Raw genomic sequence first — 20287 nt, forward strand, 5'->3', positions numbered from 1 at the left:
ATTTTATTTATTTCTCCATAGTTTATATTTACAAATGATATGAAGAAAAATAAAATTAGAGGCAAGAAGAGTGACCAGAGGAGGTAGGGGTGAAGAGGAAAAGGGTTATCAGCAATGCCTCACTGAGAATGTCACATTTGGGCAGACTCTTTGGAATGTAAGGAAATGACAAATAGGATGATCTCCAATAGGAGTGTTCCATGGAAAAAAAAAAAAAACACCACATGCAAAAAAACATGTTTCAGGAATAAAATTGGCTTGAATAGCTATAGAGTCATTGTTGTGAGAGGTTTTTTTTGTTATTGTTTGTTTTTTTTAATAAAGTCAATTTTCAGTATGATTATGTTCAAAAGTAGACAGTGATCTTCAGGATGTTTCTGTTTACAGATGATTATTTGCAAAACTTCCATTTTACATATTACCTACTGTTAAACTCAAGGATCATATGATCATCTATGACTTAGGGTTAATATGTGCTTGTTCTGAGGAAAATGTAGAGAAAGGAATCATCCTTCTTGATGAGTTTAAGAAAGTACATCATGGCCACATATTTTAGATCATTTAGATTCAATCATAGTATAAATAGAATTTACACTACATAAGATCATTAGGTCATTTGCACTCTATACATTGTGATTGCTTATTTTAAAATGAGAGAAGGTGAAAATGTTGATCATATTGCTACTTGATGTAGCTATATAAAAAGGAAAGAAGAGATCATCTTGAGGTTATAAATTTCTGAATATTTGTGAATTTATTTTCATTACTTTTATATACTTTCATCAACATAACATGAAACTCTAATAATAAGACATGTGGAGTGGGGTGAGGTAAAACAATAGGTCATATTTTGAAGAGGGACACTGAATGTTTTGTAAACAGTAGCAAAATTGTAAGTTAAAAAACTATCTAAAGCAGTAAGTACTGCTATAAATATATACAAAAAATACATATACCAACCATACCAACCATTTTGTATATAAAAATACATATACTAGCCATATACACACATCATATATATTAATAATACTACTTATATTGTGATGTATATACTATATAGTATGTCTATAAATTCTTAACATTTCTGCAACACAGTCAGATTGTCTCATAGTTAAAACGCTAGCAAGCAAGGAGAATGACAATCAATGTTTCCAGTACTCAATAAGCTAATTTTCCTCCACAAGGGTGTACATTTTCACCAGGCCATGAAATTTGTTTTTCTAGGTCAATTTACTACAAGGGTCAATTTGCTATGAGAGTAAATTTAGCATGGATTTTTAGATTTTCAGTTCTGGGATTGACTGTATATTTAAAAATATTTACATGTTTCCCCTAAATTTAGCATTTTAAAAAAGAAATATAAATGTTCTGGTGAACCATGTTAAATCACAGAAAATTTATCCATAGTGATAAAAGTTTTCCCCATTTCCATTTCAATATTTTTAGCACAATTAAAACTGCAGACAGTTTACTTGGCTCCCAAAAGGGTAAAAAAGCATAATCATCACAGTCAGTATAAATTTCAATACTTTCAACTGTGGTAGAAACAATCACAAAATATAAGCTAAGCACAGTCTCCTCTGTGATAACTACCTTAAAAAAACAAAATGAAACAAAACAAAACAAAAACCTGTATTTGGTACTATTGAGAGAGGAGGAGGAGGTTGTCATCTTATTCTGTGATAGCATATATAAAGAGGACCAATCTGTTCAAGGCAGAAAAAATTATAAACTATCTTTTATATAACACATTAATTACTAATGAATGACTTACTTGTAAGGCATTAATTTCTCTTCGTTTCATAATGTATATTAAAACACTTAATTAAATACTAAAAATATTTTTGCCATGAAGTGAAAGAGAATATGGAGCTTAATTATAAAGAAAGTAAAGAGAATTTCGCTAACAGGTTTAATATTTCAAATTATTGCATAAATGGATGCATGGATAGATGCCATCTTTTGGCAATTTATGAAACTAATTAATTGATGATTCCTATGGGGTCAGTTAATTTATACATTTACTGCCACATTGAGGATATATGTAGACAATATAACCTTAAACCTATGAAATGAAGATACTGGAAGATATTTAATTGTATTCACAGAACTGCTGTAAGTTTTAGAAATGAATTTATTCGTACAAGTCTATATAACATTTTGACAATGTTACATTTTTCTAAAATATTCAAAGATCTTACAACATTGAGTATTGGCTATTTTTAAATTAATCGTGTAATAGCATCTAAGAATAGACTATTTGAAAAATAGAGTATTATCTGTTCTTTGTACATGAATTTGACATTATTTATCCAAATGACCAGAGTTTATGTTTTCAGTATTTTTCTCCCAGATAGGCAATCAGTGCACATTTCTCTTCTAGTCTCCCGGGTGTTTGGCCTAAACAGAGCCCTTAATCACAAGAAAGTTCATGACTCTCAGCCAAACTTTCAACTTAAAAAAAAATCTAATTAAATTAATCATTTTGTTTCATAGTTTACAAAAGGAGTTACTTTTGTCATGAGAAGGATATTCCTGGGGTTTCTGAAGATAGTAATTTACCAAAAACCCCCTGGGCCTTTTAGGTTCTTCCATTTCATAGATCGCCCACTGAAATTATCTCTGGGGGTAAGGATGTAGCAAAACAGTGTTACAGACCAGTGCTTCTCCAACTTTCTGTGCGTACAAATCACTACAAATCTTGGTATAATGAAGATTCTGACTCCGTAGGTATGGGGCAGGGCTGAGATTCTGCTGTCCTGATAAATTCTTAGGTGCTGCTGGTGCTGCTGGTCTGAGAACCACATATTTAGTAGTAAAGCTACAAATTATGTAAGGGTACAAATCCGAATTGCTGTCATGGTTATCAACAAGACTCAGAAGAAGACTCTTTTTCAGAGTATTGGTTACAAATGCCTATATATTCATGCTCAAATGGGGTATTTTTTTGAATATGACAATCTTAAAGATTTTCTATTGCTCAATGTAGCTTTATAAGTAATTCAGTCCAGCTCCTTCATATTATAGTTGAGGTCACTGAGGGTCAAGGAAGTTGAACATTTGCCCAAGGTCACACAGCTAGAAGCAGGATATGCACTAGAACCCAGAAACTCTGACTACCATTTCAACAAAAAAAAAAAACCCTAACTTCTTTGGCATTTCCATTTGTTATATTCTCCCTGACACAAAACCTAAGCGTGAGTCAATAATGATTAGAATTTCACCTTTTGATCCTCACAATAGTTTAAATGATAGCACTATCTGTGGACTCACTGACTGACTTTCCTAACAGCTAAAACTCACAGTAGGCAACTATCTCCTACAATAACACGGGTATTCACACATCTTTCTTCAAGAATGTGCTTGCAGTTTTATTATGGACATTTTGTTCCTTAATTTTGAGAACCTGGGGAGAAAGGTGGGCAGAGAAATGAATGGGTCATTAGTTAAAAGGCAAGGGTTGAATTTGCAAAAGGTTGTGGCAAAGTAAGCAACAAATGGGAAAGAGTGAAGGGCATCAATATTGATCTTGCCTCTCATCTTTCCCTCTGTCTTCTTGCTTGCAGGTTTCTATTGTGTAGTCTCTCAAACAAAGCCGACTTTATTTATGGTGTGACTGATTTAACACTACTGAAACAGTCCATCATCTGTTAATTTGGTCCAATTAAAAACTGGTCATAGGGAAAACCCTGGGAATTAAGCTCATTTAGAAACACAACTTCTGATTCATTTATGTCTTGCTCATTTATGTCTCCTCTTCTAAAGGATACAATTCAGGGTGTTGATTTATAGAGGTGGTTCTTTTCAGTTTCCTGAGTTTCTGTGACCCCTTTTGGTTGTGTCCATTAAAAAAGTACCCTTCTGCCTCTCTCCCCTCGTAAGGCTATCGTTAAAACATTTTAAAGAGGCTTGCCTAAGATTTCCTGCTATCCGGAATTAGAAAAATCCCACTAAACAGCTAGAGTCACCATTTATAAAGTACGTACGCATTGCATGGACTTACGCTAACATGACTGCTTTCTCACTTAATCCTTACAACTCTTAAAGTTAAGTACTATTATCCCCGTTTTGCAGTTGAGGAAGCTTTAGATTTAAACGTTCAAGTAAATCATCAAACACTATAAAACAAGAAGCAACAGCTATGCTATTTGAACCAAAGGCTGCCTGATGCCAGTGCCAGCACTGCTACCCACCAAGCTCCACTGAGATTTATGCCTAGACTAAGTAAAATCTCTGAACAACAACAACAAAATTATTTCTTCCACTTATTTTTCCTTCTTTGCAACACAAGTTCTTGTAGGCAGGTAGGTGTTCCACTCTCTATACTTAGCCTCTCCCACGTCCTCTGCAATCTTTCCCTTTTGCTGCTGGAATCGTCAGAGATTGCTACTGCAGCTGGTGAGTGGGCAGGTGCAGCCACCATGTGCTCTAGGAGTCCAAATGCGCAGAAGAACGTCGCACCCAGGACCTGGCCCAGGCACCACGAATTCCAGAACATGCTGGGGACACGGCTAACCCCGCCCCCTCGCGGTGGCGATTGGCTGAACCCTCCCTGAGTGCAGAGCGCTGATTAATGAAGGCAGTTGTCTCGCCTGCAAGTTCGGACGAGACATGTCTAAAGAGGTGAGATCCGCCGGGGGTGCTGAATGGGGGCTTCAGTGCTTCCTGCCCGAAGGGTCCTTGAGAAGCCTGTTTGTTTTTCCCGGCGCTTGTCTCCACCCATCCCCTTCTCTCATTGGCCAGACCTGGTGGGCGGCTGTGTTTCCATTGGCCGGGGGGCGGTGTCTGTCCCTGGCCAGGGTGGGGGCGGGGCCTCCGCCGCTCTGAGCTTGCCCTTGTGTCTGGTGCTCCGTAGAGCTGCCGCCGCCGCTGCCGCCGCCGCCGCTGCCGCTGCCGCTACAGCAGCCGCTGCAGCCGGAGCATCCGGGAGCCGCCACTGCCGCCGCCGCTGCCGCCACTAGCGCTGCTTCCACCGCTGCTACCTCCCCTCCCAGGACCTCGAGACACCCCGGGTGCGAGCGGCAGTGCTGCTTGCTTGCTCCCCCTCTCCCCCAGCCCTTCCCCTCCGTGACCTATCCACTCCTTGCAGCCCTCGCCCGCACCTTCTCCGACAACCCGGCACCCCTGCACCACCTGCTCGGGCAGCCCCGGCGGGCTCTGGGACTTGCTGTGCGCGCCGAGAGGAAGGCAAGCTCCAAACCCCTGCCTGGCAGACAGGCTGTCGCGGCTGCACCACCAGCAGGAGGAGGAGGAGAAGAAACTATTTCGCCCACCGATACCCCATTCTGCGGGTGCTTTGCCGCTGTCGCTACTGCTGCCGCCGATCCGAGTCCGCGGGTTCGAACACCTCAGCGGCGGGGACGGTAGGTCCCGTGGGCGCCGGGAGGAGGACACCAGCGGAGCCCTGCACTCTCGTGCCCCGCTCACCAGCATCTACTTACCCCCTCGTTCCTTCCCCAGCCCTTTAGAGAAGGGACCATGATTTGGAAACGCAGCGCCGTTCTCCGCTTCTACAGTGTCTGCGGGCTCCTGCTACAAGGTAATCCCCGCCCCGCCGCGGGGAACATCAACTTCTCGCCCATTCCCCATCTTTCCCATTCCACCCCATATTTCCACTCTCCCCTCCCAGTCCTCCTGTCCCCAGCGATTTCCACCCCCTCCCCCTACTCTCTGGTGCGGCAGGGGGCAGTGGCAGTTTGCACCAGCCCCTTGAATTTCTAACGCTGGCTCAGCCCTGCCTTCCCAGCAGTCAGCCCCTTACGCGGCACCTTTTGCCTTTTCATTCACCTGAGCTTCCTTCATCTCACTCCATCCCCGCCGGCATCCCCCTCCCACGCCTTTTGGCTGGCAACTTGTGCCTCTCTGAACATTCCACCCTCCCGACAACCCCCACCAGCCACCTCCCACATCACGCTCTTGACCGACCCTCTCCGTCTCTTGTCATCTCTTTAACCTCCCCCTTTTCGGGTCGTCTTTTCTTTTCCCCCTCTTCCCACCATCATCATATCCGTGTGTCTTTAAAAAGTGTGTGAGAGCCTGGGAGCGAGCTACCAAGACGGCGAGAACAGCAGCAGCGGCAGCACCGTGTGCATTGCAATAACATCTCCGGGGGGGAAAATGTGTTGTGAGACGTGTCATTCACCTAGGAAGAGAGAGGAGACTCTGTCTGGGATTTAAGAAAAAAAAAAAAAAAAGAAAGAAAGAAAAAGAAAGAAAGGAAAAAGAATAAGAAAAAATAAAAAAATTGAACGAATGAATAAATAAACCAATAAATTAAGAAAGGGGAGAAAAGGCAAAAAAAATTAAAAGACCCAAACGCACTTTATCAACACATTGACTTTTTATTATTCAGTCTGTGTCATTTCTTTTTTTTTTTAATCAAAGAAATGTATGCTTCCTAGCAGTTACTTTACTGCCAAGAGATTTTCACTTAGATTTCCTACCTCTCCATCTTCTCTCTGCCGCTTCTTTCCGTAATTAATATTATCCTTTCACGTGAAATGTAAGAACCCCTACGACCGCAGTGGAGGGAAGCCGCACAGAACGCTGTTATTATGCAAATCACTGGGTTTGGATGCCGGAAGGCTAGGGAATCTGGGTTCACTTTTCTCCAGACCCTCTTTTTTGGAGGAGGGAGTGAGGGGGCTGTGTGGAATGGGAGGATGATGCTGATTATGAAATAAATGGCAATGCATAGTACAGGAGTGCATGAGGACACTTTGGGTGGTGGAGGAGGCAGAGGCGGCGTGCTAGGGCTGGGCGGGCAGGGGCTGTAAGGCGGAAGATTGTCGCTTTGAAGAGAATAGTATAGGGATGTGGCTTGAATGTGAGATATAGCGAGGATGGATGTGAAATGATGATTGATAGAATTTTTTTAAGCTAGGTGACTAGATTTTTTTTCTTTGCCTATCTCTAAACCCTTCTGTCATTATTTGGGTATTTGCAGGAAGACAAGTTGATGAAATTAATTTTTCCCTGGGTAAAAGGGATCTGAAAGTAAGACACACGTAGACTCACTGGCGTGCAAAACCCAATCGGCCTTTGGAGGATTTAAATGAGGTCAATGAACCATCTTTCAGCAAGTTCTTGGAATGCATCCTCTCTCCTGCCCTCCTCCGGGATATAGACTGGGGACAGAATTTTATTTATGCATATTTATGAACATGAAAGAAGAGGCAGTGGGCAGAATTTTCCTGAATTAACTAACTGACCTTCTAGAGATCTTGTGTAGAATATTTTGGTGGTACTTTTGTGTATTTTACGTTGGGTGTAAATTTCAGGCATGTCATGTGTGCCAGAATCTCCGTGAAGGCAGACAGCACATTCTTCCTGCGTACGCCGCCGAGTCCCATTTCTCACCCTTCACACCCCCATCCTCACGCAAGTAACCCGGGTGTCTGACACGTTACTTAGGTTTTTAATCTGCGCTGAGACAATCTCCCGGAGACCCTACTTCACCTCTCAGTAACTTGCATTTCTCAGCTCAGCTGTGTGTGTGTGTGTGTGTGTGTGTGTGTGCGCGCGCGCGCGCTCGCGCGCCGGCGTGCGCCGTGTTGGGGGGAGTGTGATGTGGGGGAATCAGTTAATTTGGTGATTGCAATGAAAATTCGACACCGCTAGATGTATTTTCCCTGCCAATCTGTGTGTGCTGGTCCCGGCCGGTCAATGCACACACTGCTGGGCTGCTGCGAAATTATTTATTATAGAGCTTGTGGGTCATGGACTGCACTTGGGGTCGCCTCCTCTCTTCCTTCAACATTTCCCTGTGAATTGTCTATTCAGTGCAGTGCAAAATAACTGTTTGCTGGTGCCTCTCTCAGCCTGGAGGAGGATTTACTCTTTCTCTACCCGGAGAGATTCCATCAGCAGCATTCAGGCATGAGTCTCTTTTATTGAGTATGTAAACCAATGATTAAGACAGTGCTGCTTTTCACAGCAGACTGGGGTGGGGGGGTGGGTGCGGGAAGGGGGTGTGAGTATAGCAGAGAAAATGCACCACTGCAACCAGCAGCAACACCAGCATTAGGTCCAATAAATAAATAAATAAAGGTCCTATACAGCAACCAGGGAAAGAGCACAAGTCCAACCATGTCTGGGGACTTAGGAGCATCTTAGATCAGGCCATATGAATACACTAAAAGAGATAAGAGGATTAAAAAAAGAAAGAAAGAAAGAGGAGGAGGCACAAAGCACTACTGGATTGTCTTCTCATGTTTATGGCTGCCTCACATTTATTCATCAAACACTACTCCACAGACACATCATACTTTGTTGATATTGTCAGGTTTTGCTCAAATTGCTCATCCCTTCCTTGTCTTAGGCTTGGCTGAGAACATTGCTTCGGGGTTCAGATTTATGTTTCTCCCCTACCCTACCGTTTTATTAGGACTTGGTTAGGTTGTAAAATGAAGGCTTTATTTCTTGGACATAGATTAACTACTTAGCGGGTCTTTCTATGTGCAGGGAGAAAAGGGTGGCAGGGGAACTAGTGAGCGACTGATTTTGGCTAGAGGGAGTCTGCCCTGCCTGCTAGTAGTTATGACTAGGCAAATACTATAGTCAGTCAATAGCTTCTTTTTTTAGCTTTATCAGCACTATAGTGATATTCACTTAAGTAATACTAATCAGTTTATTTATCCCATGTATTACTCTTCCCTTTCTTGCAGTATACATTATTAAAGACAAAAAAACTCATTTGAACATATCTTCTCCGTGTTTCTGTATTTTAACTGACTGTATTTATATTATCACCTATATTTTTTACCTTTTTTTCTCGGAAGCAAATCAATTTTCTGGCTTGTTAATATGTGGAGTGATAAGCCAGTGATGAGAATCCAGTCAATGATAAAATGAGTTTTTTTAAAAAAGGCTTACTTAATTCTATAACATCTGCCAGTTTGTCCTCATCCTCATCGTGTCTTTAGGAAATGAATAATAAATAGAAAATAAACATATGCTTTTGGCCAAACTATAACTTGGAATGTAGGCTACTTAAATAGCAAAATTTGATTTAGTGTTCAGCTACAATGCATCTTTTCTTATTTTCCCTCATCATAGAAAGAGGAAAATCTGGAGTAAGCACAAGGGACACATTAGAGAAATGAATTTCTTTGCAAGGATTGCAAAAGCTTGCCACCTGTAACTAAGTCCTCTCTTGGCTATAGAGTAGATCCAGTTCAATTGCTAACCCTTGCTGAAACTTTATCCCTTTCCATGCCTGAGGGGGCACTGCAAAGATGGAGAGAGTGCCCTGGGCAGCACAGGAAACAATTCTGGAAAGGGCAAAAAAGAAACAAGGGCAAAATATAACAAGAAATAGTCATGCATACATGCATACAAGACCTCATTTTGTTGAGAACTGTGTTTACTTTTTGGAATTAGTCGTATACAATAACACCTCCAAGACAGATACTGGGGCTTTAGTTTTTTGTGTTTGTGTGTGTGTGTGTGTGTTTTTTATTTTTTATTTTGGCCATGGTATATTCTGGTAAATGATTTGTTATGTTTAGTAGAAATATAACACAAACACAATTTAATTTGAATATGTATTCAAATTAAATCTCATTGGATGTACATAATACTTGCCTCAGTATGTGTCATAAACCTCATCTTACATTTTTTAGAAAGCACATTATAATACATATTATACTTATATACACTTAATGAAATAATTATGCTTCCTAAAATCATATCTTTCCAACTATTTTACCTTCACATATATTAACTTTAGTCTTGTCAAACTCATTTCTTATGCCAAATGTAGTTCTTGAAATACATTTTACTCACTCCCTTTTTCGATTAACATAAACTTTGGAAAATGGAGCCTATATGCTTAAATGCAATAACTGTGGCTTAAATAGTCGAACATCAGACAATTGGTAATTAAGAAAATCTTTGCAAATATGAGGAGTTCCTAGACTGGTTTTATATCAAGATGTGGAAGCTTACTTCATTGTCTTTTTTCCATTTCTATAACTATTAGAACTCTGGGAACATAATATGACAAAGCTAAGTATCAATTGAGATGATCTGTTCTTGTGTCCTTCATTAGAAGATAAGACATTTTAAAACTATTTGTCACACAATTAAATAGTGGTAGAATGTCATTTTTCTTAAAGAAAAAAAATACTTAAATCACTTAAAGAGCAAAATGGAAGTGCAAAAATGTTGGAAGACATCCTAAGCATGCATTTGAAAGTGGCCTGGAATCAACACCAAATGGCATAAATTTTCTCTTTAAGTAGTCTGTGGGATATCAGTGATTGAGACAAGTAAGCCTTATTTACTATGAAGGATTTGGGGGTACATTAATAATCAAATATAGACCTAATGTCATATGGATGTTTTATTTGAGCTTGCTGACATGTGCTCTATGATATTTATTGAGAAATAGTCTTCATTTTATTAGACTGTATTAAACCGATTGGCTAAGTCACCCATTCTGTAGCAGCTGACTGAATAGACTAAGGAAGTAGAGAGAAGGAAAATCACAAACCAAGGAAGCCGACTCAGAAACTGAAGTCAGAAGCCCCTTTGTTGAATTGGCAGATACTGGTCTGATTTACTGTCTTAAAACAGTTCTAGTGCCCAACAATTATTATACTTAAGCTTCCTGAGGGCAAGCTCTGAGCCTTACATAGCTATGCAGTTTTCTTATCCTCATTTTAGTAGATGCATAAACAGTCGTGCTGGATTGAATAACAGTATGTCCTAATTACTTCTGATGGGATTAAATGATCTCTTCTCTTCATAATATGGAAACACTCATACTTTGTCAAGTCATGTAAGAGTTAATTTTGACATTTTGTAAGCTATGTTGGTTTATGAAAGTTTTCCTATATTAAATTATGACATAAATAGTTCTTAATATATATCTTTAAGTGAATTCAATCTGATCAGTCATTTTTAACATTTTCCTACCATTTTTTTCTTTTCCTTGATTAAAAACTCCAGATACTTTACATTAGATTAGATCATAAACTAATTTTATAAAAAATGAAGGACATAATTTAAATTTACTGATTTAACCTAAAATATTTAAAAGGACACGTTCATTGCCAACATTTTATTTGAAAATGTCAAGCATTTTTGGAGTGCAATTCTGTAGTATCAAGAAAGGCATCTTCTGCAAATTCCTTGTGTAAAGAGGTGGGTGAGGATTAACCTAGAGCTGTGGCAGCTGAAGCCCCCTGCTGTGTGATGATGCAAATGGCATCTCAGGCCTAATGTGCTCTGCAGAAGCGGCAAACTCAGAGGAAAGCAATCATGTGGCATGAGAGTGAAATGGGAAGTCTTTTTCATAGCTTGTAGTGGACATAAAACATCCTTTAGCTTTTTATAAGCAGAAATGATCCAGAGTATTTGTAATCACACGAACTTATGACAAAGCAAAAGAGAGAACACAGATTTTGTTTAGAGAGTAATAAACAAATCCCACTAAAACTACCAACGTTTTCATCCAATGAATGGTGAACATTTAATTTTCTTCCAGACCATCAGGAACACGGGTCAGTTTAGTGAAGATGAATAGCAAAATTGCAATAGGATTTCTTTGCTGTTTTTTACATGTGTTGGACCTAATAACTGTTTGGCTGGGAAACATTCTGTTATCCAGTTCTTCCTTCAGTGAGTAAGCAGTTAGTCCCTTAATCTCATTCTTATTAGAGCATTTCCTGTACTATGAGAATATAGTAGTTTCTTTACAATAAAGGAGTTAACTGTTCAGTGTATGTTCAATTTATTTAGTGTTGTTAAGTATAATTTGTGTTATGTCACATCAGTAGGGAATGTTTCCTATCTGAACAATATTATTTATCATGTAGGCAAAGTCATCTGATACGTTCTCTAAAAAAGTAAGAGTTGTAAACCTATTGTTGTACCATTAAACCCTATCAGATAAAAGGAACTAACATAGCTTTGTATATTTTGATTCCATTTGCCACAGAACAAAAACCTGAATATGTTATACAACTGATTTTTATTAGTGAGCCCAGTTGTTCCTGTTAATGTGTTCAGTGGATTTCCTTAAGCATATATGAAATTGTTTTCATCTTAGAAGCCTATTTAAAAATTAGTGAAGTAAATATTCTGCTTAAGTAGGGATCAGTTAAATATTAATGTCAAAATCAGAGATGTAATTATAGAGAAAGGAAGTATTTCACAGTCACTTATTTACATATATGCACATATATACACATTTACGTATGTCATTTTTAAGACTGAAGAACATCTTTATTAATTTTGTAATTAGAGTTTTGGGCTTTCAGGGATGTATAATAGAATGAAGGAAAAGGTAAGAGTTTGTTTTGTTTTGACTCATTGTGTTCTTTTACTCTTTCAATTAAGGTTAGGAATTTTATTTTATTTTTTAAATAAATTTTCTTAGGCTACAACAACGATTTACAAGCCTTCCACTTAAAACGCACACACAAGTCTTACAATTTATGAAATAACAATAGGGTTGAGTATTCTGGATCTATTTTTGCGCTAATGAAACTGAGTGATAAGAACTTATTACTACTTGAATAGATACAGAGCTAAGTTGGTAAGATTTGCCATAGAGAGAGGGGGTTATTAACTATTCACATTGTATTTTGAGGTCTTTGAAGGAAATATTAACACAGTCTGTATTCAACTTTGGGAATAACTGTTTCTGAGTCAGCAAATCATTTGTACTTGAATATTTAAATTATCTTTTAGCCATTTCATTGCTAGAGAGGAAGTCTCTGTCTAGTGATAGTTAAGGAGTTATTCCGGGGGTTAAATACTGACATCATTAGGGATTGCTTAACAAGTAAAAATAAGCATACTTTTGCTTTCAGAAAAAAGAAAAATCTCAAAGCTAAATGTGATCAAATAGTGCAAATAATGTCACATTATAAGAAAACAAAGTCCTTTAAAAAGTCAGATTGCGATTCTAAAAATTTTATATATTTTATGATGGTTAATTTACAGTAAGGATACATTGCTTATCTAAAGTTGTCCTTGAGAACAGAGTGAGAAAGCACCTTTCTGACAAGGATGTGCTGTCGACTGCTGAGTGTATAGCTGTTATATTGATTTGCTGTAATTTATAAAGCCAATTAATCTATTCTTGTAAAGAAATATTTTTAGCTTTTAAGCTAAAATTGTTTGTATTTTAAAATGCAGGTGCCTTCCATAATGCTTATTTAAACATCAAGGCCTAAAATTTATAGTGTGTAAAAAAAGTCCTAATTTTCTTAATAAATTCATATTTTACATGAGCTTGTCCTGTATCCCCCATGGGGGAAAATGTCCATGACATTTGTAACTTCCATTCATTCTCATACCTTTTGCATCTCTGTTTTTCAATCTGGAGTTGTAGGCTTAAATTTAAATGAGAAATAATGCATTACGAATTAGAATATTTATATGTAAAAGCAAAGAAAAATATATAGTAAGCTTTTTATTTAATTGCCATTTCTTTACTGCTCTCTATTTTATGTGCTGAAGTCTGAATACTAACTCAGCTTCCTTTATACTCTTCAGGAATATAATATCCCTCCCATTCCCTGCCCATGCTACCGACTTGAAAGACCCATTAAAATGAATTAATGGGGAATGAAGAATAAAGAAGTGGAGTTTTGCTAAAGGATATGTACAGAATATGTACAGATTGGGTATTTTTCCTTTCAACCCCCAAGGAGCACCCCCCAGTGTTTTAGCAAGGATAAAACATGTACAATATGTGTTGAGTTGTTTTTGTTATTGTTATTACTGCACTTTTTTGAAAGCTCCGTTCCGTAGTCTCTTAATAAAAATGGCAAAAAGAAGGGGAAAGGAATGTGAGTCAGCCAGCCAAACACACAGAGAAATGCCTGGCAAAGCTGACTAAATTAGCATATGCTAGGCTGAGTATTTCCCTCTGTTGTTACATAATCCCTTTCTAATACAAAATCAGTTCTCATACTTAACCCTTTCAGGAGGTTTGGAATTCTCCCACTGTTATATTTTTATTTTGCTTCATTTATTTGCTCATGAATTGTGTAAATCATCTATTCAAGGGCTTTTATGTCAAGTTCTTTTTTTCCCTCTCCAGCACTTCTGTATACAAATGTTCCATTCTATGTCCAACTTCAGGATTCAAGAATCAACTTTTCTATAGCTTCCACTGAGAGGATCTAATTAGCATTTTAGTCTCCCTTTACTCATGTGCAGCTTTCTTTAGAAAATGTATTAGTTCTATGAGGTTCCCCTAAGGATTCATAATACTCTAGTTTGTTACATGTACTGTGATATTCAGTGTGCCTTAATTATGCACGTGTCCTCATTTCAAAGCCTTTTCAGGGATCATGTGGGATAGAACAGGGGTCTGGCTGTAAGTTCACTGTCATGTATTAATGTGTAGGTGGTATTCAGAGAAGGATGTTTCTGAAGGCAATTATGTATCTATGACTTCAATATAGCAAGCAGTTACTCACATTCTGCACTTACTAGATACCCTGCCAAGGCAGAATTAAATTCACCATTGTGATACATAATACAGTATCTGTTAATTCTAAATAACAGATACTGCTCTAGGATTGAAATAAAATAATGAGTGAAAATGTGTATCCCCTACCCTGAATAGGGATTGTCTCTTTCATTTTCCCAAACAAAAAGAAGAATCAGAAATTGTTCCTAAGTCAATGCTCTATTCCTTAACTAGCCCATTAACACATTTTGCTATGGTGGGATCTTGAAGTTTTGCTGGATTTTATGTGAGGGTATAGATATTAAGTAGTATTAATTGCCTGCAATCTTTGTGGACTGCCAAATGTCAGTGCATTGCCAAATCTGAGACATTTGATTTTCAGGTTTTAATTTGGATGCAATTTGAATATTGGTGAAAGTATAGAGAGACGCCGAACTCAACAGAGAGAGGCAGACGTCTTTTTCTTAAAGAGACTTCATTTGTGGAGAGATTGCTACAAGAATTGGCTTGTTTTGTATCTGATATCACTTATAAGGGGGATATTTTCCTATATTACATGAGTATGAGAGTGCATTTGTATTAATTGTACCCTTTGACTTACATGTCTTCCTCTGTGTCTTATGTCATAAGAAAAGGGTGGTTTAATTTGTAACTGCAACTTGTGTCTTTTATTCTTTTATTTATGCTTATGGCAATAAAAAGCGTTTTATAAGCTGATATAATATATTTTGACAATTTTTATTTGATTACTTTACACAATAGCATAATTTTTGAAGCTATAGTTTAGTTTTAGTAGACAAAAGAATGCCATCTGCCATCTATTGATTATTTTAAGCATTTATGTGTTCTTAGTTCATGAGAGAACTGAGCATTTGATTTTGTCTACTCTATGATCTACATAAAATTTGGATATTATTATTATAGTATTTTGAAGGTTATGTGTGTGTCTGCCTGTCTCCTCTAGTGGACTATAAGCCCCTAGTGTACAGGGCTGAAGTCTTAGCCCTCATTATATTTCAAGTGACTAATCGAATGTCTGGTCTGTCTTTTTTGTTTGTTTGTTTTTCAAATGTTTTCATCATTCCACTGATTGATTAGTTTTCTTCTAATAGATTTAATCTTGACACAACTCTTTAATTGGATCTAGATAATATATAAGTATTTACATTATAACTGCCAAAATGCCAATACAGTACTCCAAATAGAATAAATATTTTCAGTGACTTTTCATTTGTATGTAATATACAGGAAGAAGACAGAAATACACCCCAAGAAACAAAAATAATTCTAAATAATGGTGCACTTAACAAAAATATGAATTAATTGCTTTAAGTCAGGGCAGTCCATTCAAATTTGTACTGTAAACATTTATTTGAATCTTACTGATATCTTTGGGTATTTTAACCCCTTATCTTCAGTCTGCTTTCCAAAGATTTTATCTCTAGCTTCAAAAATATTCCTGATGATGACTTTGGTTAAACGTGAAGCCACATTATCTTGGTGTTCTACTTTGAGTAGCTGGCATTTCCGGATAAATGTATAAACAAAGAGGAATTACAAGCTGACCTTGATCTACCAGATTATGTGTGGACTGACCTGCTTTTTTTTTTTTTTTTTTTTCCTGCCAAGCTAGAGAGTAGAGGTTCTCTGATTAGTCCCTGAAGTAAAGATTCAGGGTGCATTCTTCGCAGTTAACTGGAAGACATTCTGTCAGTATTATTTAAAAGACCCTTTATAAATTCTAAATGTTGATCTGTTTGTGTTTTTAATGCTTAGTTACTTATGCAATTGATGACACATATATGCTGTGATTGGATTTTTTTTTTTTTTTTTGCATTTGAAAGACAGAGAGAGATAGGATGGAAATATTATCTACTTTTTAAAGAAAATGTAAATACAGTTACTGGAAACCCGAAACCAAGGGAGAAAAGACTGTACAATTTTTAGTGACTGTATTTTCACATAAAGTGTTTTAAGAATACTTTTTCTAAAAAGTCCCAATGAAATGTGGCTTTTCGTAAAAGTCATATAGTTTTTTCCTCACATTTTAAAAATCAATTTCCCTGATGTCTTTTGGATTTTTGACTGTTTCATGACTCTTAGCATTTGAAAAGATATTATTAACTAGACTAGCTTACGATTTACCTGAATGCCAGGTGCTGAAATCACTCTATCGTCCTCATAGATAAATATGTATTCTGTAAATAAGTGTCCAATGAAGATAAACTAGCTAAATTTATTAAGGGTTCTTGCCGCTTTATACAGTTGGTATTAAGAATTATATTCTCTCATAGCTTCTGTTAGCACCTAGTCTTGCTTCATGTGAAAATATGTCTGTATGTTGCTACAGTTGCAGAATAACCCTTCTTCTCTCACATGGCTATTGTCTGGCCCCTGCTCATCAACTTTCCAGAGACTAGTGAGTTAAAGGGAAGGTAGTTTGTTTTGCAATTTTTTGTTGGACGCAATTTTTGTTGACTCTTTCACTATTTCAACGAAACATTATCTTAATATGTTACTGAATTTATTCATTATATTGAGGATATTCCTATAACCTATGGTTAAATATGACATACTTTAATTTTTTGTGTGTAACCACATACTATCTGAAACTGGAACTGTGAGGAAAAGTTATACCTTCCTATGTTCAAGATTTTTATTCGTAATGATTCACTTAGAAATTGAATTTCAGTTTGTTATTAAAAAGAAACACCTTTACCTGTTACTTTACATGCCAAAGCATTTCAGACCAACATTCTTGTCCAGAGGCACCAAATTAAAAACAATATCCATGATATTTACCAAACAAATATTACACTAAGAGTACAGATTTTATAGAAAGACCATTGTACAAATAGTATTGATTTTACGGAAAGATTTCATGGTAAGTAACATGAAAAAGAAGTATGTTCAATAATATTTACAGACATATTTTTAAAAATCAAGTAAAATTTATGCAGGGTAGTTTCATGTTCGCTGGCTTGCTTTTTTATCAATATAAAAATGCTATGGATGAGGTAAAACTAATGGTGTTACCATTTAGTAACTTAATTTTTCCATATCATTTCATTTCCATGAAATTTCCAATGCTATGATAAAAGTATTCTAGAGCGATATGAAGTGCATAGTATTATAGAGGTCTGGTGGAAGTCACTAAAGTCAGATTTATTTTAAACTTTGTTTTGCTTTACCCAATTTTATTGACTGTACAAGTATGGACTATCAACAAAACAGAACATATTATCCCTGAGGGATCTGACAGCATAAGAGTATATGTTTTAATAAAACAAATATGCTTGATGGGTATAGACAGATTGGGGAGATTAATATTTTTTATCATTTCATGATGGACTAACTATAAGGTAAAAGTAAATTCCATCAGGCTTTAGGGATATTTTCTCCCAGGAAATTCTCATCACCTAGCCATACCATGATGGAGTATAGAAGTGGATTGATAATAGAGAAATGGGCATAACACAAGAAGCATACATGGTCAAATTGTGGTTTGTGTGGAAGTGGTAGTGAGATTGGCCTGGTGGAGGTCTTTTATTTAGTAGTGAGGGTTCTTTATTCTGTAATGGGAGGAGCTGCCAATGGACTAAAACTTTGATTTTGGAAGTCCCTTGCAGTAGGAAGACATGATAGTGGGAAGCAAGAGACCTGAGTTCTCAGGCAAGCCATGTCACTGTCTCACTGGCCTTGAGCAAATTACTTCTCTTGTAGCTTAGTTTTTTCACCTGTAGACTGAGTGGTTGCAACCACATTCATTCTTTGGTGATGTATTGTAGAAGGAACTTATGGATGATTGCAAACTGCAGAAATGGCATTTTTCTTTTTTCCTTTCCACCTAAAGATGTTTTATAACATAGTATAACAGTAACTCTTAAAATAGCATTTACCGAAATTTAACTTTTTATATCCACCCATGCATTGTTTAGTGCTTAAGGATTTTACATATGTAAACAGATTTTTTATTGTAATATATGTGCCTCTACAAATTTCAGAGCTTTTCTTTCTCTGTCAATGAAGTTTATAAATTAATTTTGTAGCCATTGGCCTGAGTTTGAGCCGTGCATACTTTTCTCACAAAATCACATGCATAGATCAATTCTTCAAATTAGGAAATTCTTTGGTCATTTTTATTATTAGGAAGTGGACTGGATTTGGTTTTTCAATTTCGAGTTTGATTTCATATTTCTGTGCATTTAATGTACATTAAAAAATTTCTATGGTCATTTTATTGTTCATAGCCTTTGGTTTTATTAAGCATAACTTACTCATTCATTGATTCATTTTTCAACAAATACCTATTTGAAGGCAGTGTTGTAAAATGCTGGATATATAAATGAACAAGATGGAAGCAGTCTCTGCCCTTATGGGGTTTATAATAAACAAATCAAAATACATAATTCCTTTCTTTTTTTTTTTTTTTTTGGTTGGAATTGGAGTCTTGCTCTGTTGCCGAGGCTAGAGTGCAGTGGCATGATCCCGGCTCACTGCAACTTCCGCCTCCCGGGTTCAGGTGATTCTCATGCCTCAGTCTCCCATGTAGCTGAGACTACAGGCACGTGCCACCATGCCGGCTAATTTTTGTATTTTTAGTAGAGACAGCGTTTCTTCATGTTGGCAACGCTGGTCTTGAACTCCTGGCCTCAGGTTATCCGCCAACCTCGGCCTCCCAAAGTGATGGGATTATAGGCGTAAGCTACTGTGCCCAGCCTATAATGCCTTTCTGAATTAAAATTAGAAATTATATTTTTATAGTAATATCTTTCAACAGCAACAGGATGTGGATATATCAATCAGGATGTGAAATCACTGGTTTACAACAATGCTGTAAACCTCAGTGGGCTTTTAACATTTTTTTTTGTTTTTTAATTTAAGGTTAGATTAAAGAGCTCTCATGTGTCCAGTCGTTTATCCTGAAAATGTTCTCAGCATGATGCCAGTTTCTTTTTTTTATTATTATTAATGCAACTCGAAACAACCTGAGAAGTGAACAAGAAATATTCAAGAATGCTCTATTCTAACTGATTTGTTCGAGAGGATGATTCATTTAATTTCATAAAGGCTCAGTGGGCCAGAACAGTGGATGACCAGGTCAGCAGAGGGAATGTAGGGGAGAAGAGGTCTGTGAGAAGGATCTATGTAACAAGCAACAATATTTAGTTTTTTAGAGCTAGAGTTCTGCTTGAGCAATTCTGATGTTACCAGCGACATTCATTTAAAGAACTGCTGATGCCTCAGGGAAAACACTTTAAAAGTGTCCTATCTAGAAACAATACTCCTTACACTGTGTCATATATATTAAAACTCCCACCCTTGCTTATATTACAATACATCATACTTGGTTAAAATCTGTACTAACATAATTTGACTTTTTGAAAGTGTCAATTAAATGTTGTTCCTGAAACTTTTCTTTCCTGCTCAATATGGTTGAAATATTAACCACCTGGTCAACAAAGCTGAAGAATAGATGGGGATACCATTTAAGAAGTTTACAAATGAAATGAATTTTTATACAATTATTTAAAACATTGGAGAGAAACACACATCATGTGAATAGCTACAAATATTCTTGGCATCATTATTTTACTTCCTTTAATGTTTAAGTGTGATGACCCCAAGATGGGAATGATATCACATTTCTAACAGATTGTATGATATTTTTGAATATTACTATTTATTGGCTAGTGATATACCTGGAATGGATGATATACATGTTACAATAGACAAGCGAACTCTGTGTAATTTTATATATATATATACACACACACTTTGGAAATCATAATGATGGTGGTCTAGCATTTATAGTAGTTCTGTTTAGAGACTTACTTATTTGGATTATACACA

At 37.0% G+C, this 20287-nt stretch overlaps 1 protein-coding gene across 3 annotated transcripts in view; it reads left to right on the forward strand.

The window, feature by feature from the left end:
- The first annotated feature begins 4849 nt into the window (after positions 1–4849).
- CADM2 (cell adhesion molecule 2) overlaps positions 4850–20287 on the forward strand; it is a 1067553-nt gene continuing 1052115 nt past the window's right edge. The window contains exon 1 of one of the 3 annotated variants that reach the window (XM_017955045.2): positions 4850–5539. In XM_017955045.2, coding sequence (XP_017810534.1) covers positions 5479–5539 — 61 coding nt within the window. In that variant the 5' untranslated portion in view covers positions 4850–5478. The remainder of the gene's footprint in view (positions 5540–20287) is intronic. The other 2 variants (XM_009198278.4, XM_031661802.1) reach the window with 2 other exon arrangements.

Source organism: Papio anubis, chromosome 2 (genome assembly GCF_008728515.1).
Source record: "Papio anubis isolate 15944 chromosome 2, Panubis1.0, whole genome shotgun sequence".
In the NCBI taxonomy this organism is placed as follows: Eukaryota; Metazoa; Chordata; class Mammalia; order Primates; family Cercopithecidae; genus Papio; species Papio anubis.